This window comes from Crocodylus siamensis, chromosome 5 (genome assembly GCF_052110815.1).
Source record: "Crocodylus siamensis isolate JL-2025a chromosome 5, ASM5211081v1, whole genome shotgun sequence".
Taxonomy (NCBI): domain Eukaryota; kingdom Metazoa; phylum Chordata; order Crocodylia; family Crocodylidae; genus Crocodylus; species Crocodylus siamensis.
In genome coordinates, this window is record NC_143399.1 from 14,897,585 (window position 1) to 14,922,850 (window position 25,266).

Sequence of the window (25,266 nt, forward strand, 5' to 3'; positions counted from 1 at the left end):
AATAAAATAGTCATTTAAAAGTTAGTGTACTTAAAGTGCACCACATGCACAATATGTGTGTGTGTAAGCTGGGCGGAGATCTGGCAGAAAAGTTGTACTGATGACATCTGAAAGGACTTAGTCTGACGAGTGTATCTAGGAAGTTCCATGAACAGTACATTTCAAACTGCTGTTTGCTTCTAGTAACTATGCTGAGAAAAAATTATTTTATACTAAAAATTAGTACATGGCTGCCTTGTGTGCCCCTCCCCCTCAAGTTCTTTTTTGTATTTTCTTTGAAAATACATTTTGAAGATGGCACTGTATAATTATCCTGATGTAACTGAGGGGCTGGGCACACAAAAACACTGCTGAAAAGTTAATGAGGGTGGAAATTCATAGTGCATCAGCTACTTTGTGGTACCTGCCTTTGTAGTGCTACTTCCTTGTAACAGATGAAAGCTAACCTTTGGTAGTTCACCCCTCCGTCATTAGCCAAGTTTAGCCATCATTGTGAAAGCATGAACATGGGTAGTTCTAATGGAGTGGTTAACAAGCTGTAGAAGCCCACCCTTCCTTACCTTACAGTAGTGCATATAAGTGCCTGTGCCCTGTGTCAGTGCAAGATTTGTGCATGTAGTGATCTGAGGGCTAGCAGTTATAGTTCTTGAAAGATGAGTTTCATTATTTTTTATGTACTACAGTACATGATGGACCTCTCAAAACAAAACATAGGAATCGCATTGAGATTGATTTTTCTCATGTGATTTTTTTTTTTTTTTTTTTTTGTACATTAGGTCGATGGAATTAACATTCAAGATTATACCAACCAACAAGTGGTGGAAGCATTGCGTAATACAGGACAGGTCGTACGCCTTACGTTGCTTCGAAGGAAAACTCCTTCTGCTTCTTCCTTGACGGGAAGGTCTTTAGATGCAGGTAATTCTTTACCCTTCTCTTCCAGTTCTTCGCTATATTTATTTTCTCTTTCAGTTTCTAGTAAGCTATTTCAGCATTTAAAGGTGCTGAGCTTTCTGAGGATGCATTTCACAGCATTGGACTGTTTTGAGACCGGGTGGATAGAAGGAAGGAAAAGAGGAATGCAGTAGAGCAAAGCTCCTGTAGACTGAACAAGGAAGCTGCTGGTGGATGATGATTTTAATATCATAACCTCTGTACCACCCAGCTTACTTGAAGTCTTTTGGATCTTTACAGTGCAACCAAATATGCCAGCCTTAATATTGTCTGGAGCTGTAGAGACTGAAACTAAGTTGGATAGTGATAATGAGGAAGATCAAGAGCAGAAAGATAACTTTGAAAATGAAAAGAAGCAAAGTCTGCATAAAATAGGTAGGTAAAGCACCTTGCAGTGAATCTCCTGCCTAATTACTGGCCTTCTGGAATTTATTTCTATAATCCAATTTTTGTCATGATGGATAGGCAGTCATGGCTTTCTGTTCCTTACACTGTTTTAATTTTCTCTCCAGTCCTTTTCATTTAACTGGCCCCAAATTCTAAAATATGCTTCCATATACTTGTGAATGAATTTCTGTAATAGGAATGAAAGGTTCCAGAATGACAGTCCTGGAGACCTGTGCTTTTTCAATTGCAAAGGGCCTGATCCTGAGTGGAGATGTTGCTTCTCTCAGAATAGGGCTTGGGATAGCCTGTGTGAGCTCTGTCAGCTGTCTTGTCAGTGTACCTCAACCCCTGATCTTGGATGGAACATTTAGTGGGGAGGTTTGAGTCTTGATAGACATTCGGTCCCTAACCCAGTTGCTCCAGACACCAGTTTTGATGATGTGTTTGGGTAGGCAGATACCTGACTCCCATGAATTTGCTGGATACACCTTCTTCATTCTTACAAGTGCATCTGAACAGTTTATATTGCTCAGTACCTTTGTTGCTGTTAGCCTGAGCCAAATTTGAATTAATGATTAAGATTATAATGCTATTTTCAGTTTAATTAAAAAAAAGAGCAAAGAAGGAAATCCATGAGTAGTCACAGGGAAAAGGCATATGAAGACAACATTTAGGGCAGTAGTACTAGGCACAAGATCTAGATACAGGAAGATGTGCATTATTTCAATGAGAAATAAGGCATGCATTTTTAATGGTCTCAGTATATGACTTGGAAGAGAGAGGGCAGATTTTGTATCAACTGAAATATAAAGCACAGTATTCTTTCTATAAGACATGCTTTAATCTGATCGCAAATTAATGGACTTGTCACAGGAATTCCTTGGTGAGTTGTGTACCTGTATTATAGTGAATTCAGACTGACAATTCTTTCTGATCTTACTAGCTATGATTTTATTAAGGATTTTCTAAATCATAGGATTTTCATCCATGAAGTTGTTTCACTGTATTTGGGAAAGTTTAGTCAATTATAAAGACATCTTCTAAATAGAAAAAAAAGACAACTGAGTCATTTAGTTTCATCTTTTCTTCTTCCCAAACCTCTCAGTGAGCCACCCCATTTTCTTTGCTTCTGTGATTTCTTCTTTGTGGCCTCCCATATCTTGATAGAGGAGAAGGTCATGTTAACTGAGACATGAAGTAATCAAGGCATCAAGTTACAGAATGGAAAGACATGGGTAGATTTTTATGGTTCAGGTTTATGAGGAAAAGCAGAAAATCTTAGCTGCAGTGTTTTGTAGGTGGCAGAGAGAGATCAGCCATGAATATGAAGCCTGAGTGATGCTTGGATGTGGGACAACTAATGCAAAGTAAAAGTGGGGAGAGTTTGTGAGGTAAATCTTAAATTGTTAGTATGCTGGTAGCTAATGATAGAAGATGAAAACTGCATAGCCCAACACTGTGTGCAAGTAAAGATTATGTTAGGTAGATCAAATTCAAAGGATGGAGGACTGGAACCGCCACCAAGGAAGATTACTCTGCTTTAGTTTGGACTTGCAGAGAGCAAACCAGGAAAGCCAAGGCTGCGACGGAACTCCAGCTAGCTACAAATATCAAGGAAAATAAAAAGTCCTTTTTTAGATATGTGGGGAGCCGGAGGAAAAGCAAGGGCAACATTGGACCCCTGCTAAACCAGATGGGGCAACTGATGCCCAGGAAAAAATGAACTTGCTAAATGGGTACTTTGCGTCAGTTTTTCACCAGTCCCATGGGACAGCCTTGCCCACTATGGGTCAGGGAGGCCCGGGTGAGGGAGAGTCCTTGCACTCCATCGAAGCTGACCTCATGAAGGAACACCTTGACAGGCTGGATACCTTCAAGTCAGCTGGCCCTGATGGGTTACACCCAAGGGTACTCAGGGAGCTGGTGAGCATCATAACTCAACCCCTGGCATGGATCTATGGGAGCTCTTGGTGCTCTGGTGAAGTGCCTGATGATTGGAAGAAGGCCAATGTTGTGCCTATCTTCAAGAGAGGGAGAAAAGTAGATCCGGCAAACTACAGGCCCATCAGCCTGACCTCTGTCCTGGGAAAGGTCTTGGAAAAAATTATGAAGGAGGCCATCCTTAACAGACTAGCTGAAGGCAGTATCCTGAGGGATACCCAGCATGGGTTTGTTGCGGGTAGGTCTTGCTTGATCAACCTCATTTCCTTTTATGACCAGGTGATGTATCACCTGGACAAGGGGGAAGAGATCAACTTTGTATACCTCGACTTTAAAAGAGCCTTTGATCTGGCATCCCATGATCACCTCTTGGCTAAACTGGTTAACTGAAGCCTTGACATCACCACGATCTGCTGGCTGGGGAACTGGCTCCGCGGTAGGACCCAGAAGGTGGTGGTTGATGGGAGCCAATTGTCTTGGTGCGCTGTGACCAGTGGGGTCCCACGAGGCTCTGTCCTAGGGCCTATACTGTTTAACATCTTCATCAATGATGTGGACATTGGTGTCAGAAGCAGACTGGCCAAGTTCTCTGAGGACACCAAACTCTGGGGCAAAGCATCCACGCCAGAAGATAGGCGGGTGATCCAGGCTGACCTGGACAGGCTCAGCAATGGGCGGACGAGAACCTGATGGTGTTTAACACCGAAAAATGCAAGGTTCTCCACCTTGGGAGGAAAAACCTGCCCCATGCTTATAGGCTTGGTAGTGCTACGCTGGTTAGCACTACAGAAGAAAGGGACTTGGGGTTCATGGTTGACCACAAGATGAACATGAGCCTTCAGTGTGATGCTGCAGCTAGTAAAGTGAGCAAAATGCTGGCTTGCTTCCACAGATGCTTCCCAAGCAGATCCCAGGACATCATTCTCCCGCTGTACTCGGCCTTGGTGAGGCTGCAGCTGGAGTACTGCGTCCAGTTTTGGGCTCCACAATTCAAAAAGGATGTGGAGAAGCTTGAGAGGGTGCAGAGGAGAGCCACACACATGATCAGAGGTCAGGAAAACAGACCTTATGATAAGAGGCTGAGAGCAATGGGGCTCTTTAGCCTGGAAAAGTGCAGGCTCAGGGGTGATCTGATGGCCACCTATAAGTTTATCAGGGGTGTTCACCAGGATCTGGGGGAACGTCTGTTCACCAGAGCCCCCCAAGGGATGACAAGATCAAATGGTCACATGGAATAGACTGCCACTGGACGTGGTTCAAGCACACACTTTGAACGCCTTCAAGACACATTTGGATGCTTGTCTTGCTGGGATCCTATGATCCCTGCTGACTTCCTGCCCGTGGGGTAGGGGGCTGGACTCGATGATCCTCCGGGGTCCCTTCCAGCCCAAATGTCTATGAAATCTATGAAAAACTTTGCATTGAACTGCATGATATGTATTTATAAAGGTGAGATATGTCTACATTGATATTTAGGACTGACCGTGAGGTTGCCCTTAATCAACCTGAACCACCATTTTTTAGCTGTATCCTACTCCATAGCCTGCAGCAGAGGCATCCACATTGTGGGCATTCATTTGCAAGCAAAGTTCTTCTACAGATGGTTTGTAGACTACTTGTCTCTATGGGAAGTAGAGACCAGAAGCAGTTTGCAGAAAGAGGCTCTCCTCCTAAGGTCCCAAAAGTTCTGCCCTTCAGGCCATGAGGCACAGACATAACCCATGAACGTGTGCCCCCGGTGGCAGCGGGGGGCATGGCTGTGCCGGCGGTGGCTGGAGCCCAGGAGCAGGGAGCTCCCGCAGATGCAGCTGGCACTGTTGGCGGCAGCAGGGGGGTGGTGAGAGCTGACCATGGGTCAGCGACCAGCCACAGGCACCACCAGCAGCACCCGTGGTGGCCAGGAGTGATCAGGGACCATCTGTAGGCACCACGAATAATGTCAGGGGCGCCTTTTTGCAAGGGGTGTACCAACACATGTAGGGGGTGCACGTGCACCCGCGTGCACCCCCTACCTGTTGCCCCTGGCACAACCTATCAGGTAGCAAGGGGGTGTAACCCCTCCAACAACCTGTCCCATCACCCTCAACCAGTCCTGAATATTTTTGTCCTGATTTGTGTGTGTTTGAGTAGCATATATAAATGTGATTGCATAATAGCTCAAAATAGTCTTACTCATGTATATTGTGTGGGGAAGTAGGGATGTGTTTGTGGAGGAGTGTGGGGGTTTGTATAGGTATGGTGGGCTGTGTGTTGGGGTGTGAGTGTGTGTGGGGTGGGTTGGGTGTGCATGTGTTGGTGGGCTACCTAAGCGCCAGGTCTGGGGAACTGGCTGGGGGGGACAAGGGGTACATGCAGTAGAGCTCACCTGGTGGTCTGGCCTGTCGCTGCTCTCTGGTGCTCCGCATGGGGCTCACCCCACCTGCTCCCACCTGGGGCAGTCCACCCTGTGCTCTTGCCCTGCAGTCCAGCCTGCAACTGCTCCACCCTCCCACTGGCCTCGGCCCTGGCCAGCACACGCTGCTTCCTGCTGGGGCCACCTTTCACCCACCCAGCCCCCTGCACGTGACTGCTGATCGCACCAGTCAGGCAGAGTGATTGGAAGGTGATCAAAAGCTGGAGCCTCCATGTGCTTGGGCAGGAGCACCCGGTTGCAGTTTCCCCTTTCAAGCTTGTTGCTGCTTCCCTGGGAGCCGTGGGGAGCCCTGCACAATGGAGCTGGGCTGACCATAGTCATTGCTTCTGCCTGGCACAGTTGGAAGGGCTCGGGCATCTCCTGCCGTTTGCTTGCCTCCCCATGCACCGCAGTCCTCCAGTGGGAGTGGGGTTGGCTAAAGCTCATGGCATACGGTCCCAGCTGCAGCAGCATCAGCAGGCAGCACCCTTTCAGTGTTCATGGCCTGCAGCAGGTGGAGCCTGTTGGTGGTGCGTGGCTCTCGACCGAATCCTAGGAGCTGCATGTGCTGGCAGGGAGCGAGGCCCAGCCAGCCCAGCTCCATTGCATGTGGCTTCCAGCTGAGTCCTGGGAGCCACATGTGGTGGCAGGGAGCAGCTCCTGGTACGTGGCCGGGAGCTGCATGCAGTGGTGCCTGGCTGGCTCAATCTCGCTCCCTGCCAACATGCGGTGGCAGCCAGTCAGTAGGGGGCACTTGGGTGCCACCCCACCCGTTTTAAAACGGCATGATCAAGATCATGATTATGCTCGTCCAGTCCACTACATACACATATGCGCAGTAAGGTAGCTATGGAGCAATCTCTTTACCGGCCTAGGGGTGCATGTGCAGTAGAAATACTCAAACTCTTCAAATGGATTGCAATGCACGCTTGTTTAAGTGGGGAGCACCTGTACTGCCGCCCCAGTGTGGCTGGGTATAGGCTGTGTGGAGAGGAGCAGAGTTTCTGGAGCAGCTGCTCTGTGAAGATAGAGCTGCCTGGAGGGGCGCAGGAGGAGACGTGGGGGAGCGAGGCTCTCTCCGAGGCCTGGGATAGCAGACTAGGGAGAAGGAATTCCCAGGAGCTGTCACTGAGCAGAGAGGGGAGCTCGGTGCGACTCTGCTCAGCGGAGCCCAGCCATGGGTGCGCGGACAGCAGGAGTGTGCCGCTGGAGATGGGTACGCTGTGGGAGAAGCAGCTACAGGCAGTGGTTTGAGCCCAGCCATGGACACTGTAGGATGATGCATACATACTACAATACCTAGTCAAAAAATAAAATCTTATGTTGCTGGCACTTATCAGTAGGCCTGTACTAGCAAAGTGGCTAGTATTTGATTCCTCCAGTCCCCCACTTCCCCCAACACCCTATTTACTGGCACGGAATCTGGGTCCAGCTCCCTGTGGCAGTGAGTGGGGACTGCCCGAATCTCCAAAGCTCTCTGGATCTTTTCTGAATCAGCTTGGAGAGCTTTGAATCGATTTGGATCTCTTTATTAATCTCCCAATTTGATTCAGATTTGGAGATTTGGCCGCCGAATTGAGCTAATCTCCTCCAAATCAAATCAGCACCCAAAGCTTCGCACAGCCCTACTGATCAGCATGTAAAAATTTATTTGTTATGCTGCCCTCCTTTGCACTTGCTTTTATTTATGTGGAGCGACTGGCTCGATGTAAAATAATACTGACAAACCAGACCAATAAGAAATTATGAGATCATATGTCAAAAGTCTTGGAAAAAGTATGCTTATGGCAGTTCAGTGAGGATTTCCAGTGCATGTTTCAACTTCGCATAATGGCATAGCAAATCTCAATGGATAAGTCCTACAGCAGCAGGGAAGTCTTCCACTGCCTTCCACTGAAAGGTAAAACATAGTATTTGGCAAAATGTTATAATTTACACACCATAGTTTTGGTAAACATAAAAAATTACATGTTATGTTTTATCACCTTGTTTTCATAAACAAAAACAAATTGAATAAATAAACTAAAATTAAAAAAAAAGATTTGAAACTGGATGATACACTGTGATGCTCCACCCACCTCACGTGTCTCAGAGTTTACCAACCACCAGTGCCGACATGTGCAGCTCCCAGGGCTCACTGGGGAGCTGTGTGCTGCTGGGGGCTCCATCGGCCGCAGGCCATGAGAGCCCCAAAGAGATGCTACCGCTTCCTCTGCTTTCCCCCACCTCCAGTTGCTGCTGCTTCCCCAGCCTTCTCCCCCACTCAGCGCTGCTTCCTTTCCCTGCCCGATGCCCCGAGCACTGCAGCAGGGACAGGAGGACGAGGAGCTACTGGAGGGTGAGGCAGCAGCAGCCTTGCCAGAAAGCTGTGCGAGGGTGAAGGTGGGAGTGCAGTGTGCGTTGCCCTGGGCAGGGCTGGGCAGAGTTTGGCCCCATGCAAAGTGCAGCAGGGGCAGCTGTGGCCAGGCTGGATACAATTAATTGGTGGGCACCCACCTGTGGGCCAGATTCAGTTAGCTGGTGGGCTGGATCTAACCTGTGGGCCGTATTTTGCCCACCCCTGCCTTACACTCCAGCATCCCAAACTGAGGATTTAAACTTGGTTGGGATGATCTAGTTGGGGAAGGTCCTGCTTTGAGCACAGGGTTGGACCAGATGACTTCCTGAGGTCCCTCCCAACTCTCATTTTCTACAATTCTAAGCTGTGTAGGCTCTCTTGCTGTCCAAGACAAAAATATTTGTTGGCTTCAGGCAGTGTTAGGTTTATGGGTACTGGTCCTATCTGGAATTTTACAGGCTAGTAAAATGGGAATGTCTTTAAAATGAAGTAAGGTATCTGCAGCATATAAATGCAGCCAGAAACAAAAACATTTATTTGGTTAAAATTGATTTCCAGATGAAGAAGAGTGTGTTATGTGACAAAGTTATGCAAAAGGTTATTATGCATTTTGCATATGGTAAATGTGTATATTTTTCCTTGCCTAAAACGTACACTAGTTGGTTGCAAACTTTGTTCAGACCAAGCCGTGTATAAAACTTCAGCATTGGACACAATTTAATGGCCAAGTTTAAATTCCAAAAGTAGGTGCTTACTTTGGAAATCCTGAAGAGCACTTAATTATAATGGTGCTAAAGTAAACACTCCTAATTTAAGGCCCTGCATAAACTCTGAAAATGCCCTTAAAAACATTATGTAAAAGGTATGTTTTATAAAATATGGATTACTTCCCTTTAGGTCCAGTTGTGCTAAATTTTTATTAAAGTGTGTTTCCTGAAGAGAGATTATATAGTGATTCTGGCCAGCCAAACCACGTTTAAACAATTCTGTCCTAAAGGAAACATGGTTGAGGATGTAATGTGCATGGGGCCTTAAAACTTTCTGTTTTAAGAGTGGCAATTAGCTTTACAGCTGCATCTGTAAGTTTTTGCAGACGGGGCAGATCTGCTCATTCCTGCCTTTCAGCCATATGTGAAAAGATGCTAGTCAGAAACTAGAGCTGGCTGGAGGAGATCAATAATAGGGAGGTAAAAACCACCAGGAAAACTAAATTACCATGGCAATTAGTTACCATATAGTTGTGTGTCCTTTGCTTTTTTGTGGGGTTTTTTTCTCTTCCTTCCTATCTCTTGATTATTCTTCTGCAAGACAGAAAGGTCCTAAGTTTGAAGATTCCTGGGATTTTGATCAAGAGAGGCATTGTTAACCGGGAAACCAGTATAGCTGAAATATCTGACTAGCAGGTACCGGAAGCTAGGGAAGAAAAGCCCTGTGAAAGGAGAGGATAAGGAGCTGATATTCCGAAGCTGCAGAAGAGTGCTGCTAACATCAACTGTTGCTAGAAAGGAGTTTCGTTTACAAGGCCTCATCCAGTACAGATGGTGTAGTGTGAACGAAAAATCACGTGAAATTAAACTACAAAAAGGACCAAAGAAAAGGAAGCTCTTGGCACTGGTCAAAGAGTAAATACAGGAGGTGATTTAAGTCTCTTCCTTTCTCAGCTGAAATGAGCCAAACCCCAGGTTAGAACCTCAGGAACTTTGCACTTGTTTAATGAAAGCAAAGTTTGCCTCCATCACCTCAAGAGCCTGATCCTAAGCTGTACTGATCATACATAACTCCCAAGGATGCGTTGGTTTTTTTTTTTTTTACTACACAGGCATATGCAGGTGCTAAACATTTCAGTCATCACTTGATAAGAGCGGAAAGGGAGTAGGGACATTAATTGTGTATCTGTGGAAATTGGGGTAGGCTCTTGACTGAAATAGATGCTTATTTGTGCGATGGAGGTTTTGAAGCAGCTGAAAGGTAAGCATGATACAGGACAGTGAAGCAGGACAGCTGGTAACAGAAATCCATGATTAAATTCAAACAAACAAACAAGTCCTTGCCACAAACTCCAAAGGTCATGAATTCAGAGCATTTCAGCATAGCCCTACAAAAACCAATTTGGCATTCTTCTAAAACGTTGTAGTTTTTTGTTTGAAAAAGCTTACCTATTGAGAACATTGCAGCTAGGTACAGACGTTGAAAAAGCCCGAGGTGAACTTGATCCAAATGACGCAGTTTTCTGTAAGCAGCGTAGGGTAGATCAGTAGCAAACAGAACGCACGTGTGTCCTGTGGCGGCGGGGGCAAATTGTAGACAGGGTCTGCCATTTTTAAACCATACGATGTGTGCCGAACTTCAGTTCTCTTACAGGCATAGACCAGTTTTGTGTGTTGAACTTCTGTCCTGTTATGGGTATTAAATCGGTTTCTAATCACTTGTACCAGTAAAAGTGTGATGTCTGTACCTGGCCCGCAGGTTTATTTCTGGATGCTATGGAAGAGAAATAATTATCTGATTAACTTTGGGAGGACTCCTGCTATGGTAGTATTTCCTGAGTCCCGTGCCACGTGAAAGGTACTGCTGAGACGTCACATTGGAATCGGAGCTACGTGGCTATAAGAGGTCTGATTATACAGAGAAATTCTGGTCAGGCAGTTGGGGTAAATCTTGGCTGCTGGTGTGACGGAAAGTGGGGCTCAAAACTGGAAGGAAAAAACGTTAGCTTAGAGACCTAGGCTCTTGGGATATTATGGAGTAATACAGATGAATCCAATCCTTTATTTTTAACTACTGCTATTTGATTCTTCCATTATATTCTGAAATAAAGCGCATCTGAAAACTTCAGGTAATAAAGTAACGTCATGAGGAGTCTACTGCAGTTTTTGTTGATTGTTTGTTTTATAATCCAAAGGAAAAGGTTCCCAGGTATGCTTGCGGGGAAATAGTACTTAATGATTGTTGCTGGGGTTTGGCTCCTAATGCCTCCTGTTACTACAGAAATCTCCCTCTTCTAAGGTATTTTACTTGAAGGTTTCTTAACAAAAACACTTGGCAGGCAAAATGACTTATTTGTAGCTAAAGATCTAAAGGGCTGCTGTTGTGATTTGCACTCAGATATATTGTGAGACGACATGTCAAGGATCCTAAGTGTTCTGTGATTTGTTCAAACTTGTGACAAACTCTTATGGCCATTTTGGATTTATTGCACATTTTTATTTATTTATTTATTTAATTCTTTAGTTGTTTCCCTCGCTAGCTGCTGGAGTTTGACTCTTACTTGCTAAACATTACTTAGGCAAGGAATTTTATATGTGTGTTGAGCTTCTGGAGGAGGTCAAATGCAGGGCAGCCAGTCATTTTATGCTGTCTAGCCCTGTCAAATTGTCTTACATGACTGTAATACTGCCTTGGTTGCATAATAAGAAAGCTGAAAAGATATAAATGTCAAGATAGCCAAGTTCCCACGGAAGACTGGTTTAGAACTGGAGCTTATATTAAAGCTCATGTTACTCACTGGCCTAATTAAACCAGACAAGCCTTTATACCTGCCAAATGTATAAATAAAGTCTATGACTGCATTGTGCTGATGCAGCCCGTTGATAACCATGATGTCTTGTCAGGTGTTTACTTCTCAAAAGGGCTTGGTTTGGGTGGTGGTGGGGGGAAAATTGCGCTGCTCGAAAGTGGAGAATGTTTAAATAGCAACAAATTATAAAGCCATGTGAAATTTGCTTTTCAGCCTGAAAGAATGATTTATTTACAGTATTAAACGGTACAGAACTCACATCTCATCAATGTAACCGTCACCTTGCATGCTTCTCAACTGAATAAATCACACTTCAGCAGTAGCTGACATTTGCATTGTTTTCTTGCAAAAGTCTATTCTCATTTGCACTGCTTGATAGACCCAAGTTAATGCACTTGCCTTCTTTTGATCATTCCCCATACTCTCTCTCTCTCTTTTTTTTTTTTTTTTTTAAGACAGCATTTTATTGAAGTATTTAGAGGTAAATGGACTTGGCAGACAGTAAGTTTAATATTCATTTTTATATTTAGGAAGAATCCCAGACACTTCAGAAAATGAGTTGAAATCCAAGTGGGAAAAACTGTTGGGACCTGATTATGAAGTCGTGGTATGTTATTCTTCAGTAAAGTACACTCATGTATGTTGTTTCTTTAATTTAAAGTGCTGTGAGCTTAACATTACAAGCTGTTTATAGAAATGCTTAATGATTGGAACAGATCAGTTGTGTAGATTTTTCCTCCCAGAACATCAAGGATAAAATACAAGGATGTAATACGTAACAGCTAGTTTTTGTTCAATTTATATAGACACTATCATTTTAAGCATGAGTAGCATTTAAAAGCCCCCGCCCCCCAACAATTTTGCCTTTAAAGTTGCATCCTATCAGTCACTGAAAATATTTGGCATTTTTATGACTGCTTTTTATGATCTGTTTGTTTTACTGTAAAACTTTAAAAAAAAACAGCTCAGGATATTACTAGTGTGTTTCACAACGAATATTACGGTTTTATTAGAAGAATGAAAAAATGGTTATCAAATATATTGGCAAGACAAGGCAGTAATTCAACTTCGGTGTAACTTTATGGTGCCAACTGCTTGTTAGCTTTTTGTTCATATATTACAGAATAGTCAGGCACGAGTTTGTTTATATTTCTAAAGATGAATCAACACAAAGGAAATGCTGGTAGTATTCAGTACTGTTTTTAAGGCAGTGCTAATTGAATAAAACAGACAAACCAGCATCCTTTCTATTTCTTTAAAGACCTGTTTATCCCTGCAATACATGTCCACTTGATTCAGAGAGTTTTTTTTACTGCTTGGCACATATCTGTTGCTAGAGGATTTAAAATAGCATTAAGAAGTAACTTGAGCAGCACCCTCCTTTGCAATCCATTAGTACTTCTTTAAGATATGAAGTCTGTGAAAGATTGAGCTATAATTCAACACAGCTCTGCAGTTGCCCGTCCTAAGAGCTAGGTATCCCCATGCTGGCACAGCCAAAGCTTACTTTTTATTAACACTATCCTATTTGCTGTTGTAGGTATGGGATGTGAAGCTCACTGGGCTGTATTCCAAATTATTCTTTCATTGCAGCCAGTTTGTTTTCATGGGTGAATATTTGGTACATTTAAACAGCAGAAAGCAATGGCCAGAACAGCACTTTTTAAAATGAATGCCCTATGTCCATACAACATCATGCTTTACTAGAACATGCTGTTTGGTATGAGGCTGATAGTACAAACCCCTGACTTCCCTAGGGTGTGTGGACAGAAGTGACATTTATTTTAAATGTTTTAAATGGCTTTGAAACATTTCAGAAGGCTATTGTGTAGACATATGGATGGGATAAAACACTCCCAAGTGTGACAAAAAATGCCTACAGAGAGCAGGTACTATTTTGTACCACTTTGTACCTCCTTATGCCTTGGTAGGTCCATTGATCCTTCAGTATCCCACAGTGCAGTGTTCTTCCCGTGGTCTCCTAGCACTTTGGTTGCTGTCTCCTCCCCCCATTTCCCTGTGTGCTGGCCAGGCCCATTACACTTGCAGATGTTTCAAACGTTACATCTATTTTGACCCGTAGGCGCTGTTTCAATTTGCAGCTCCATTGAATTTAGTGAGATTACTTTTAAAAGTTTGAAAGATGGATCCCTTTTTGATTATGGATTTGGTGACTGATGAAAATATATGAGGAATGGGTTACAGAGCATAGGATTCAGGTTCAGACCCTGCCTGTGTCCTTTTGACAGCTTGCAGTGATAACTCTAAGCCACTACTAGATAAAACCCTTTTGCAAGAGGGTAGAAGACAGCCAGACCTTGCAGACGGCCTCTTGGCTCCTATAAGACATCCTATTATTCAGTTATCTGAATCCTACATCAAGATGCTGTTGAATTATCACAGCAAATGGCTTAGCTTACTTCCAACTGGGACATAAAGTAGATTTCAGCTACTTGGGAGCACAGGGACTGAAGTGGGACAGAGAAAGCACTGCACTGGAAATCTTCAGAAAACCCAAGTTTGGAGAGGATGAAGCTGAGTTTTTTGTTTGATAAATATTGTGTTAAACTGTGATTTTCAAAGGAGGCTAAGGAAAATCCTTACCTGCCTTCAGACATCTATATTCAGTAGGCGAATATCCAAGCAATTTATAATACACGTAGTGCCCCATGCTCATTCCCTAATATACAGAGTGCTGTAGGGTGAAAACATAACAAAACACCATACAAGTGGAAAACAACCTTCATAAAGGTCCTTCCCCCATGGCAGCATAGGGGTTGAGCCAACCGTCAGGGAATGCACTGCAGCCCCCGACTCTTGAAGCAGAGCTGGCTCTCAGTGAGCACTGCCTTGCATGCTCTGCCTCTGCTCTCCCTCTGGTGAGGTGGGAAGAGTGGAGCACTCCAGGATGATGAAACAAGCTCACCCCTCTTGCAGTCTGTAGCATGTGCATAATAAACAGCACTTTATGCTGTTTCTCTCCAGGTTATTTTTGGAGTTCTTCCTCTATACCTCATCAGTCTAGGCCTCTCTTTTCTGCTATTTGGTACTGTGTAAACCAGTACAACCTGTTCCATGGTTGGGTTGTCGGCAATTAAGCCAGTGGCCCCCCCGCCCCGAGCTAGCGTGGGTGAGGAGGGTGTGTAGACACCCAGCAGAACTAAAAATAAGACCTTCCAAAGGGTGCATGAGCTCCCTGTGAGCCAACAGCCATCTGTACCTGGAGAGGAGGTGAGCACTGCCAGGCCACTCTGCTTGAAGAATTATGAATGATGCAAAGCAACTCTAGGAGGGTTGCTACAGCATTTAAGGTGCCCCAACAGTTGCAGTGGCCTTGGGACTGACTTGACTTGACTCCTCTATACCTGCAACACTTCAAAGGGAGTGCATCTCCCTCTGTTTTCTGTTTGAAGGGCTTCAAAGGCGTTTGAAGGGCTTCAAAGGCGTTTGAAGGGCTTCAAATATTATTTCTGTCCACACCCTTGGAAAGAAGTGTTGCCACTATGTATATAAAAATTTAGAATAAAAGCATCTTGTATTAGAGTGACTAATCAATCATGAGCTAAACTAGCCTGTAGTCAAATCAAGGGCCTAATCCTGCAGAGACTTAAACATGTAACTGTACTTCAACAGGACTACTTATGAATATGCAAAAGTTGTTTCAGTACTGATCCAAGTTTGAATATTGCCTATTAGGTAGACACTGATGGCTCAAACCATATTAAAATGTGCTCTGGATGCTTGATAACTTCCATGTGCGTGGTAACTTGAGTAGAAAACATTTCAATTTCTGGCTGGAAATTCATCGTAGAACATGAGTGGGCAATTATTTTGTCTGGAGTGACGCTTGAAGAGTTTTGGTGAGCTGTTGAGGGCTGCAGGGGTAGCCCCATGTCTTGGCGGGTGCCCCACCCCCTGGTTGCCATTTTGGGACCAGGCGTTCCACTTCTAAACCCTGCCTTTGCTACTGAAAGTTCCTCCCCTTGCCGTAGAAGTACTCCTTTTGGAAGGTAGGGTACTGCTATCTTGAAACCGAACAAAAACCCCTAGCTCACATATTAAAAAATAAAACATCTACTGTAACTTATTTTAATTTTATTTTAAAATATTTTTGTCCTGATTTATGCATGCTTGTGTAGTGTATCTGGAGGCAATTGCGTAATAGCTCACAATACAGTCCTACTCATACATTGAGAGTGGGGGGAATATGGGGATGTATGTGAGTGGGTGTATGGTGAGGGGGCACAGGGCATGGATGGTTGTGGGGTATGTGGTTGGAGTGGGGTTGTGAGAGGGTGTGGGGTTATGGTGGGTGGAGTGTGTGCATGTGTGTGTGTGTATGTGTGTGAGAGGGGGGAGGGTCCTCAGAGTCCCTGGAGTGTGTGAGTCCCTGGGTCGCCTGTGGGGGCAACAAGTGAAGCCAGTCCCTCCCAGCCCTGTAGCAAGCAGCTCCCTGCACTCCACCCTAATCTCCAGCTGCAGGTGGTGGTAGCGTGTGGGGCTAGCCCCACTGAGCTCCGTGCGATGAAGCCCGTGGTGCAGGTCATGGGGCTCGGCTAGGGCAGAAGGACAGGGGCTGGCCCAGCTCCATAGCGTGGAGCTCCCTGCCGTTCCCTGTAACCTGCACACAGCAGCAATCAGGGCCAGGCTACCAGCCCTGTTGTGTGTGGCAATCATGGACTGCATGTGAGCCTCGCACAGTGTAGCCAGGCAGACCCTGCATCCAGGCTCCGCACTCTTGCTGCCCCACCCTGAGGTCCCCACTGCCCCCAGGGCACTGGCATAGGCTCCCCACTCCTGCCCACTGCTGCCACTCCCCTGTCACTGCTACTTCCCCCACTGCTTCTTTACTTTCCCTCCACATGCCTGCCCACTCGCCACTGCTGCTCTCCTCCCACCTGCCCCCTGCCACTCCCCCTGCTCACTGCCAATCCCCGCTTGCCCGCCTGCCACTCCGGCTCCAGCCCACCCTAGCCAGGACCACGCGGTTACCAACTGTGTGGCCGAGACTGCGTGGCATGGCATAGAACCAGCCTGGCCTGGCCCAGGCCCTGCCACGTGGGCAAATTGTGGTGGTTTCTGTCCCCGCTTCCTCTTAGCTGGGCCCTGCTGACCGCATGCCACGCCATATTCGGCCTGGCCCCCAGGGGTGGGCTGATCGCGGAGGATTCCTCCTCACCCTCCATCTGATCTTATCTGAGTTTCCCCTCTGACGGAGGGAGGGGAATAGTTGCAGAGTCACCAGGCCAGAAGCCACAGAGACTTCTGGTTAGGGGTTGAGGGCAGCACTGGGCTATTCGGTCCTGCCGCCGCCTTTTCCTGGGTCCTGCTGCTGCTGGCCCCTCAGCATCTTTGATAGGCAGCCATGTGCAGATAATAATTAATTTTTTAAATTATTTTAGGGGCCTGTGAGCTAGATAGAACGGCCTGGTGGTCCAGATCCAGCCTGTGGGCCATATTTTGCCCACCCCTGTCTTACAACCTGTTCCTAATACTACCCTGTATAAACTGTGTTTAAATATGGTAGTTGAACGTGACTAAAACCTATGCATGAGGTTCATGTGCTTGGTAAGATACAAATCTTATTGTTAGGACACTTCTAAATACTAAAACTCTATCTAAGTTGTGATGTGTGCTTAGACTTAGTTTTGTACCAATCGGCATAAGTTTGCCTGAATGATGTTTCATTTTACTGTCCACTATAATGCAGCACTTTCTGCTATTGCTGTTTAAAATTGTTACTATGTACAATTTTTAGGTCGTCAGTGTGGACATGCCAATTACTGATGATGCTGAGCTCCAGAAGTATTCAAAGGTATGGATTCTTAGTTCACTTCTGCCTTGAGATACAATGTCAAAATAAATAGTTTGGCATGATCCAAAACCACAGCTGTGAATACTTGGGATACGACCAGTTTTGTGCTTCTGGCTCATCCCTCACATGTGGCTTATGTTCTAGATGCTGTTTGAATTTCTCAAATTACATTTTATTTTTGAGTTAAGGATTGGGGGGAGAGCCTGGGAAAACAGCAAACAATATGTCCCCAGTGTCCTTAAACTTTGGCTGTCTTGATAAGGTGGGAACAACACGGTTATACAGAATTGAAGCCCATCAGTTCTGAATCTAAGGTTTTTGGCTTTAGTACCTTAGCTGATTGATTGGGGCAGAACTTGAAAAAGAAGTTGTGCATGATGAATGCACCAACCTTTTAGGGGTGTCAGCTGGATGAGTGGAGCTGGGATGATCCATGGACCAAATTGGACCATGCACACTAGGTCCTGTGCTGCTTCCACCTGCCAGGCTCAGACCCTGGGGCCCAGGCCATCCTTCCAGCCCTGCTTGCCAGGATTGGTTCTGGGGCCATATACAGCCTCTGGCCAGCCACGTACACTGGGATCAGGTCCTGTGCTGCCCTGTATGCCTGATCTAGCCTGCCATTATCCCAGCAGACCCATGGGGCGCCCTTGCAGACCAAATGACAGTACCAGAGGCTGGATCTGGCCTGTGGGCTGGGGGGTTGAGCACCCCTGTTTTAGCTGATGCAAAACCCCCTGACTTCATAAAACTCATCAAGTGAAGTTTCAGTCCAGCAAAGGGATCTGCAAGTATGGATTCTTCCTGTACAGCTGGGGAATTTTATTGGCTTCAGTATCGGACCCTAAGTGACATCAGTTTTCTGCAGTAGCTGAAGTTTCAGTGACTGTGCAGCCCAGTACACTGCACAGCTCTGATGCATCCTAGAAGGGATACTGGTATGGCCCACTGTGGCTGTAGAATGAAAAAGAGAAAGCCAGTTATAGACAGGAGGAACAGAACAGTACCTGGCCCTATTGCTACCTGCATGCTCAGAAGCAGTTGGAAAACAAGCAGTACTTGAATAATAAAATACAGGAAAGCTTGGCGAAGTAAGGGAGTTGATACTGTTGCCTCTGTTACCCCCTTTAGTTGTTTCCTTATTTGCATTACTGTTGTCTTGTCTAGATTGCGTCTCCTGGCAAGCTCTCTTTGCACTGAGAAGATTTTTCTAGTGGTAGCAGGTTGACATTTGCAAGTTAGAGATTTACTACAGAGGAATAATGCTGTCCCTTGGGAAACAGCCAGCACAAAATCAGTGGAACTCCACTTGGAAATAAGGATGCAAGTGGTAGAAACTGATGTCAGAATACAGATAGGATGTATTCCCTGTCCCAAAAAGCGTTATAAATGTCCTCAAGGGATGAGGCGCTCATTGCATGATTAGGTTTTATTGGAATCCTGTAAAATAATGATTAGGACATAATCTTCACCTTTTGCTCATATACCTTTAATAAAGAACAGCTCTGGTTTGATCATGATAGACTGTAGATGTTATTTTTTTAATACCTTACTTCTTTTTTCCCCAGTGCAATGATGCAATTGAAAAGACTAGTATGATGCACATTTCTTTCTCCCAAAGGATAGACTATTGCTTTTTCACTACACAGTAAAACTGAATAGAATATGTGTTGGATATAACACTAGGAATGTCAATGTCGGCATGTAGTAATCATAATATACATTTGACTTCATTCGAATTGATTAGCCATTGAACATTAAATGCATTTATGGTGAAACATAAAACTAAATATTTATTGGCAACTTATTCACTGATTATATTTTTGGCAGCTATTGCCTATCCACACTTTAAGATTGGGAGTTGAACTCGATACATTCGATGGACATCATTACATATCATCAGTTGCTTCAGATGGTCCAATTGCTATGCTTGGCCTCCTCCAGCTGGAAGATGAACTTCTAGAGGTAAAATGCGAAGAAAAGGTCTATCTGTTTAGTGTGTTTAATATGATTGTACTACTTTTTATTTTAGCTGATACCATTGCAAATGTGTTACATTAAATCATAGGTGGAGGAAACAGTCCTCTCTCCTTCTGTTCTGCCTTACAAGGGTTGTATAAGACTTATACAGTTGTTTGGGAAATGCTTGATACTAAGGTGATAAAGCAGAGAGAACCTCTGATGGTCGTATTTTATCTGCATTCCCCAAATTAAGAATCTTTTAAACATTTTGGATTTAAGTCTTGCATTTCTGTGGCAGACAGTGTTTTTAGTTCTTTGTGTCCACCTTAGAAAACCCATAACAGCTGGTAACCTTATAGCTGTGGTTTTTGTTGGTCCTTTTCACTCTCTGAGGCTTGGTTGCTGTATATTCAAAGAAAGCTTGTTCACGTGACCAATCACAGTGTGTCAATAGAGTATATACAACGTAGATAGTTGGGCTGCTTTGGTGTGATCAGACTAGGATGGGGACCATTTTACTTTGGGAGGCCAAACATTTTGTTTAAAGTCTGTCTATCCAGCAGAAAACATTGTAACTTAAGTTTCTTCTTTTGAATTCTTGCTCTTTCTTTGTCAAACACTTTTCGAATCAGAATCCATTCTAGTGGAACTTAAAGAACAAGGTCTTATTGACTTCAATAAAAGCAGGATCAGGCCCTTTGCTAGATTAGCTCATTTTTGGCCCAGGGCTCAGATGGCCTGGGTTATGCTTTTCTGTTTACACTTTTAGCACCAAAAATTCATACTTGTGTTGCTAAGGGCTCATGCATTTTCTTTTATTATTGCTTAGGAGAGAAATTCTAGACTCCTAGATGAAAGAGTTAATAAAATGTTGAAAGTGTTATAGTATTTCATAGATTTCTAGGGTTGGAAGGGACCGATTAGATCATCTAGTCCAACCCTCTGGTCTAGGCAGGAAAGAGCACTGGGGTCAAGTAACTCCAGCCAGGTGCTTGTCTAGTCTCCTTTTGAACACCTTCAAGGTAGGGGAAAGCACCACCTCACTTGGAAGCCCACTCCGTATTTCGGCAACTCTCACCATAAAGAATTTCTTCCTGATGTCCAATCTAAATCTATTCTTCTTGAGTTTATGTCCATTATTTCTAGTAATGCTGAGGGGCACACCCTGGTAAATCTCTTAGTTCTTAAACAAAAGGTCAAATACTAAAAGCAATAAACCAAACTATGAGCTAATTGTTCACAAAACTTTGTGGTATAAGTTTGAACAGTTTTGATTGTACAAGTCCAGAAGTATGTCCAGAGCTAGCAAACTTTAAACTTTTTTCCCATCTGTACCTTAAAAAAGTGAAACAAAAATCTGCTGCAGGGCTAAAACTGTATATGTCAAGTTTCAGCCCAGCGCACATCTTTACAGCCAAGTTATAAATCCACTTAAATAGGGGTTTGTAATGAAAAATGTGACAGTCCCTTAACTAAAGCAAATAGTGCTACCCAGGTGCTGATATAACAATTGGAGATGGTTTAGATTTTAAAAGTAATGAGAAAGCAACATTTTTAAATGTATAATGAGATTAAATAAAATTTTAAAATGACTTATTTGATGAATGATAATAGAAATGATAGTACCTTTTTAGTTTCTAATTTTAACTGATTTAACTTCTTGTGTGACCTAATGCTTCCTTGCCACTCACCCAATCAGTTTTGTTCTAAAGCCTCCACTGTGTTCATTCAGTGGAATAGCTAACATGGTCCGATCAATGGATGGGGCATCTGGCACCCTTCCTGCTTTGAGATTGATCTCCAGCAGTTATAAAAGAAGAGAGAGGGAGTCCCCAAGTCTGCTTATGAACATATAGTAGTCCTTCTCCATCAATCAAAGACTGCTGAGAAATGATAGTAACTTCCCACCACACTAGCACTTCAAATGCAATTTAAAAAACCCCCTGTGCAGATATTTCTGTTTAAATTATTAACTAATGGTTGGCCTGATTGTTCAGCAGGCATTACATTTCTGGATTACAGTTTGTAGTCTGTGCTGAAAACACATGGAGTTTGCAGTCTGCCGTTTTAGAGGAAATGACTGCACCTCTCTAGATTTTTCTCCTGAGCTGCTTTGCAATGAGAGGGGTACTAGGTAGTTCCTCAGCAACATGTGCTATTTTTAAACTGCAAAATCATGGATACAGGGAAGAAGATTTGAGAACATGGGGAAAAGTGATGCATGTGTGACAAGGAGGATGTTGATCCTATCTATCCAAGCCAGCCTGAACTTTGTACATAGGGATGGAGATCTAGGAAATAACATGGAGCAGATCCTGACTTCTTTGCTTTTAAGTAGAATGACTCAAAATCTTCCAGTTTTTGTGTTTTTCGGGAAATGTTTCAGAAATTGAGATTTTCTTATGGAAGCATCCGATTCTTTCCTTAGAAAATTTTCAGGTTTTCAGCCAACTCTACTTTTTGTTTTAGTCTGTAATGAGAATTGGAGGGCTCTTTGGCATGGGACCCACACCTCACATGGTGCCCACTTTGCACAAAGTGCTGGCATGCGGCTGGGCACATTCAATCCAGCCTCACAGCCGTTATCTGGCCCATGAGACCAAATTAGTTTAATAAAGTTTAAACAAAGTTTAACACCCATGACGCATGTGATCAAAACCATCACTGAAACTAACTTTAATTGGCACCCTTGGTAATAGACTTGCCAGAGGGACCCTGGATTGAATGAGATATGGAGAGCAAATAACCTTCTGAACAGAACATAGTTCTGACACACAGGTGGGGCAGTGTGTAGAAACTGCAGTTACTTATGGCATTCCTGTTTTGTGGAGGAACAGAGAGCTTCAGTCATGTGAGTTGCCGGACCATCGGTGTGTATGGACCCTGAAAAGCACTCTAAGTAAAACATTCTGACACTAGAATTAATTTCTAAAAGCACTTTCAACTGCAGTCAAGTATTGTAATAATCAGGTTTCTTGTCTGTACCTTAGAAAAGTCTGGCAATAAGTTAGGTAGAAAGAGTGAATAAAAATGGCTATTCCAGTTCAGTAGGTGAGATCAACATACCTAGTACAGGAGGGATTGGGACTAAAAACAGAGAAAATGGTAGTGAACAGGAAATGAGGGAGATGAAACTAAATAGAACAAAAGGCATGTATTTCCATTATGTAGTAATAAAGTCGCCAGAATCAAGGGATAGAATTACGGTCTTACAGTAATTTATGTACATCTTCGAGGGGTACATTAACAAAACCACTCAAGCTTCACTGGAATCCCTAGATGAAATTAGACCTTTATGTACAGTTGAGGAGGACAATTATACCTCCTATTGTAATGGGTCGAAGTAAACAAGAGAATAACTTTTATTGCGGAACCGGATCAATATCCTTTTTAAAGATCTGAATGGTGATGTATATGTTCTCTTTTCTGCCTAGGTAAATGGAGTCCAGCTTTATGGAAAATCCCGCCGCGAGGCAGTTTCTTTTCTTAAAGAAGTGCCTCCTCCATTCACTCTGGTTTGTTGTCGGCGCCTTTTTGATGATGGCAACGAGTCTTTTGTGGATGAGCTCAGCACCATTGAAGTTTCATCTCCAGAACCAAAGGTTGTGATAATGTACTGTGTAGCTTAGTTGCAGAGAAACGCATTTGTTTTCTAAAGACAATGTTGTGGTTTTCCTTTTATTTACCTTAAAGCAAAATTTCTTGAAATACATTGACATGATTATGTAAACCAGCACTTCTCATGTACCTTGGAAATTACTGTGTACTTTTCACCGCTGGTTCATTTGGAAATGTCAAACAAATTTAAAGGCCTGAGAAATAAGGCTGCATGAAGCTTCAGTCGCTGGTTCGATATGGTGGAGATTCAGTGGCCAAATCTCCGAATCTGAATCACATCAGGAGAACCATTAATCTCTGCAAATCGAATTGGAAGCCTCCGATTTTGATTTGGAGAGATTTGATGATTCAGACATTAGACACAGCTTTATATGTTTTTTCTACATACCTCAAGGTACCAGGTGGCTCGTGAACGCTAAGATGCTGGGGCGGATGGAGATCCCACGGGAGCATGGAGGGGTCCCCAGCGCACTCGGCAGCAGACCCGGAAATGGACCAGAAGCACTTCTGGTTCACTTCTGTGTCCACCGGAGAGTATGTGGGAGACCCCCTCCTGCTCCCCAGCTCGGCGACTGGTGCTTCCTGGGTCTGGGGCGACACGCAGGGTCCCCCCCGTGGCTGATTGCCGAACTGGGGTGGGGGGACACAGGGGATGTCTGCCGCATGGTCCTCAGTGGACCTGGAAGTGCACCAGAAGTATTTCTGAGTCCGCTGCTGAGCATGTGGGGGGCCCTCCTGCACACCTGTGGGATGTTCTGTCGGCCGCAGCGTTGCAGCATTCATGAGCCATACCTGGTACCTCGAGGTACATAGAAAAAACATTTAAATCTGTTTAAAGCTGCGTCTATGACCGAATCGCTGATTCTCTAAATCGGAATCGATTCTTCAAATTTGGATTCAGCCGAATTGAATTGGGACAGTAATCTGAATCGAATTACTGTCCCCCCCAAATTGTGCCGAATCCTAATTGAATACGGCCTGCTTCGCACACCCCTTCTGAGAAACCAGCTCAGTCCCAGAGGATTTTACTCTTTACTTGTACGGCATCATTGCCTATAAGTTGCAGCAGGAGCTCATCTTGCTCTTTGCTGAAGCCTGTCAGTGCGGTTGGTGCCATAAAACACTGAAGATAGCACCTAGTTCCCATCCTGTGGTGTTTTCAGTCTTATTAATACAGACACTATAGCTGACACAATGTGCCAGATAATAGGATGTAGCACTGATAGACTGGTTTGCTAGGAAGTGTTGATTTGCTCAGATTGCTTTGTCATGTTCAGTGTTGTCCAGTTGGTCCAGCCTTCTTTTTAAAGCAAAGCACAAGATCATGTGGGAACATTGTGCCACTTAGAGTTGGATAAAAGATGCCATCCAGCTTAGGGTAATAGAAGACCCAGTTTCATTGCCTGAATGAGTGTGTGACTTGGCCTTAATTGGCATGATAGTTCCAGTAGACTGAGTCCTTGAACGGGTTGAAATGGAACATGTTGAGGAGCAGAAATGAAGCAGTACATTTGCATATAAAAAATTGCATTTATACAGTAACAATATTGATTGATTTAGTGACATTTTCTCTGATGCTAACACATGCGTTGTCACTTATGCTTGGTCTAGATTTGAGTGTGTTGCTCTGATCTATTTCAGAGCTGTGACAGCATTTAATTTTTATGATATTTCATGTTTACAACTTTCCTACTTTTACTGTGGTTTACTGAGGTTGGTTACTAGACTCTTCACTGTGCTATACATACAATGTATGTAAATCACAAGATAGCTTGCTGACTGCGTGTCACATTTGTCATTTCTAAGCATAATAGGTGAGCAAGATCTTTGAATTATACTAAATCTTAGCCTCACCCCCATTAGTTGATTACTTCCATCTTGTGGATCAAGGTCATGTAAAACTAGGGAAATAGGAGGATTAGCATTTATTTCTATTGTGAAAGACTTAAAATTCCAAATTTAAAAATTGACTCATAGCATTCTCCCCATTATATAATGCTTGCTTTTTTTTCTCTCTTTTCTGATCTAACTTTTTATTGACAGCCTTCCTGAGAGGATGTTTCAAACTAAAATATGGACATTGTTTTCAACATGAAAACAAAGTGTTTCCATTCACCTTTTATGAAGGGTCCCTGCTATTCCCACCAACAGCATTTTACACCATCGTGTTTACCATTGCGTTTTTCCAAATGTTTTTCACCAAATTAGATCAGTTGTGTACATCTGTCGATGCTGTCCGAGCGAAAAGTTTCCCTTTCCCTCAGAGCTACTTCCATATTATTTCTGTTGCCTACCACAAAGGTCAAACAGCAGTATCTGGAATTAAAACTTAGCTCTGTCTT

At 43.9% G+C, this 25,266-nt stretch overlaps 1 protein-coding gene across 5 annotated transcripts in view; it reads left to right on the plus strand.

Moving 5' to 3' along the window:
* Window positions 1-25,266, plus strand: part of PATJ (PATJ crumbs cell polarity complex component) — a 238,175-nt gene that overhangs the window by 36,783 nt on the left and 176,126 nt on the right. For 4 of the 5 annotated variants that reach the window (XM_090047201.1, XM_090047198.1, XM_090047196.1 and 1 more), the window contains exons 11-16: window positions 777-918; window positions 1,195-1,329; window positions 12,060-12,136; window positions 17,288-17,344; window positions 19,175-19,309; window positions 22,741-22,908. In XM_090047201.1, the coding sequence (XP_089903327.1) occupies window positions 777-918; window positions 1,195-1,329; window positions 12,060-12,136; window positions 17,288-17,344; window positions 19,175-19,309; window positions 22,741-22,908 (714 nt within the window). The remainder of the gene's footprint in view (window positions 1-776; window positions 919-1,194; window positions 1,330-12,059; window positions 12,137-17,287; window positions 17,345-19,174; window positions 19,310-22,740; window positions 22,909-25,266) is intronic. The other variant, XM_090047199.1, reaches the window with a different exon arrangement.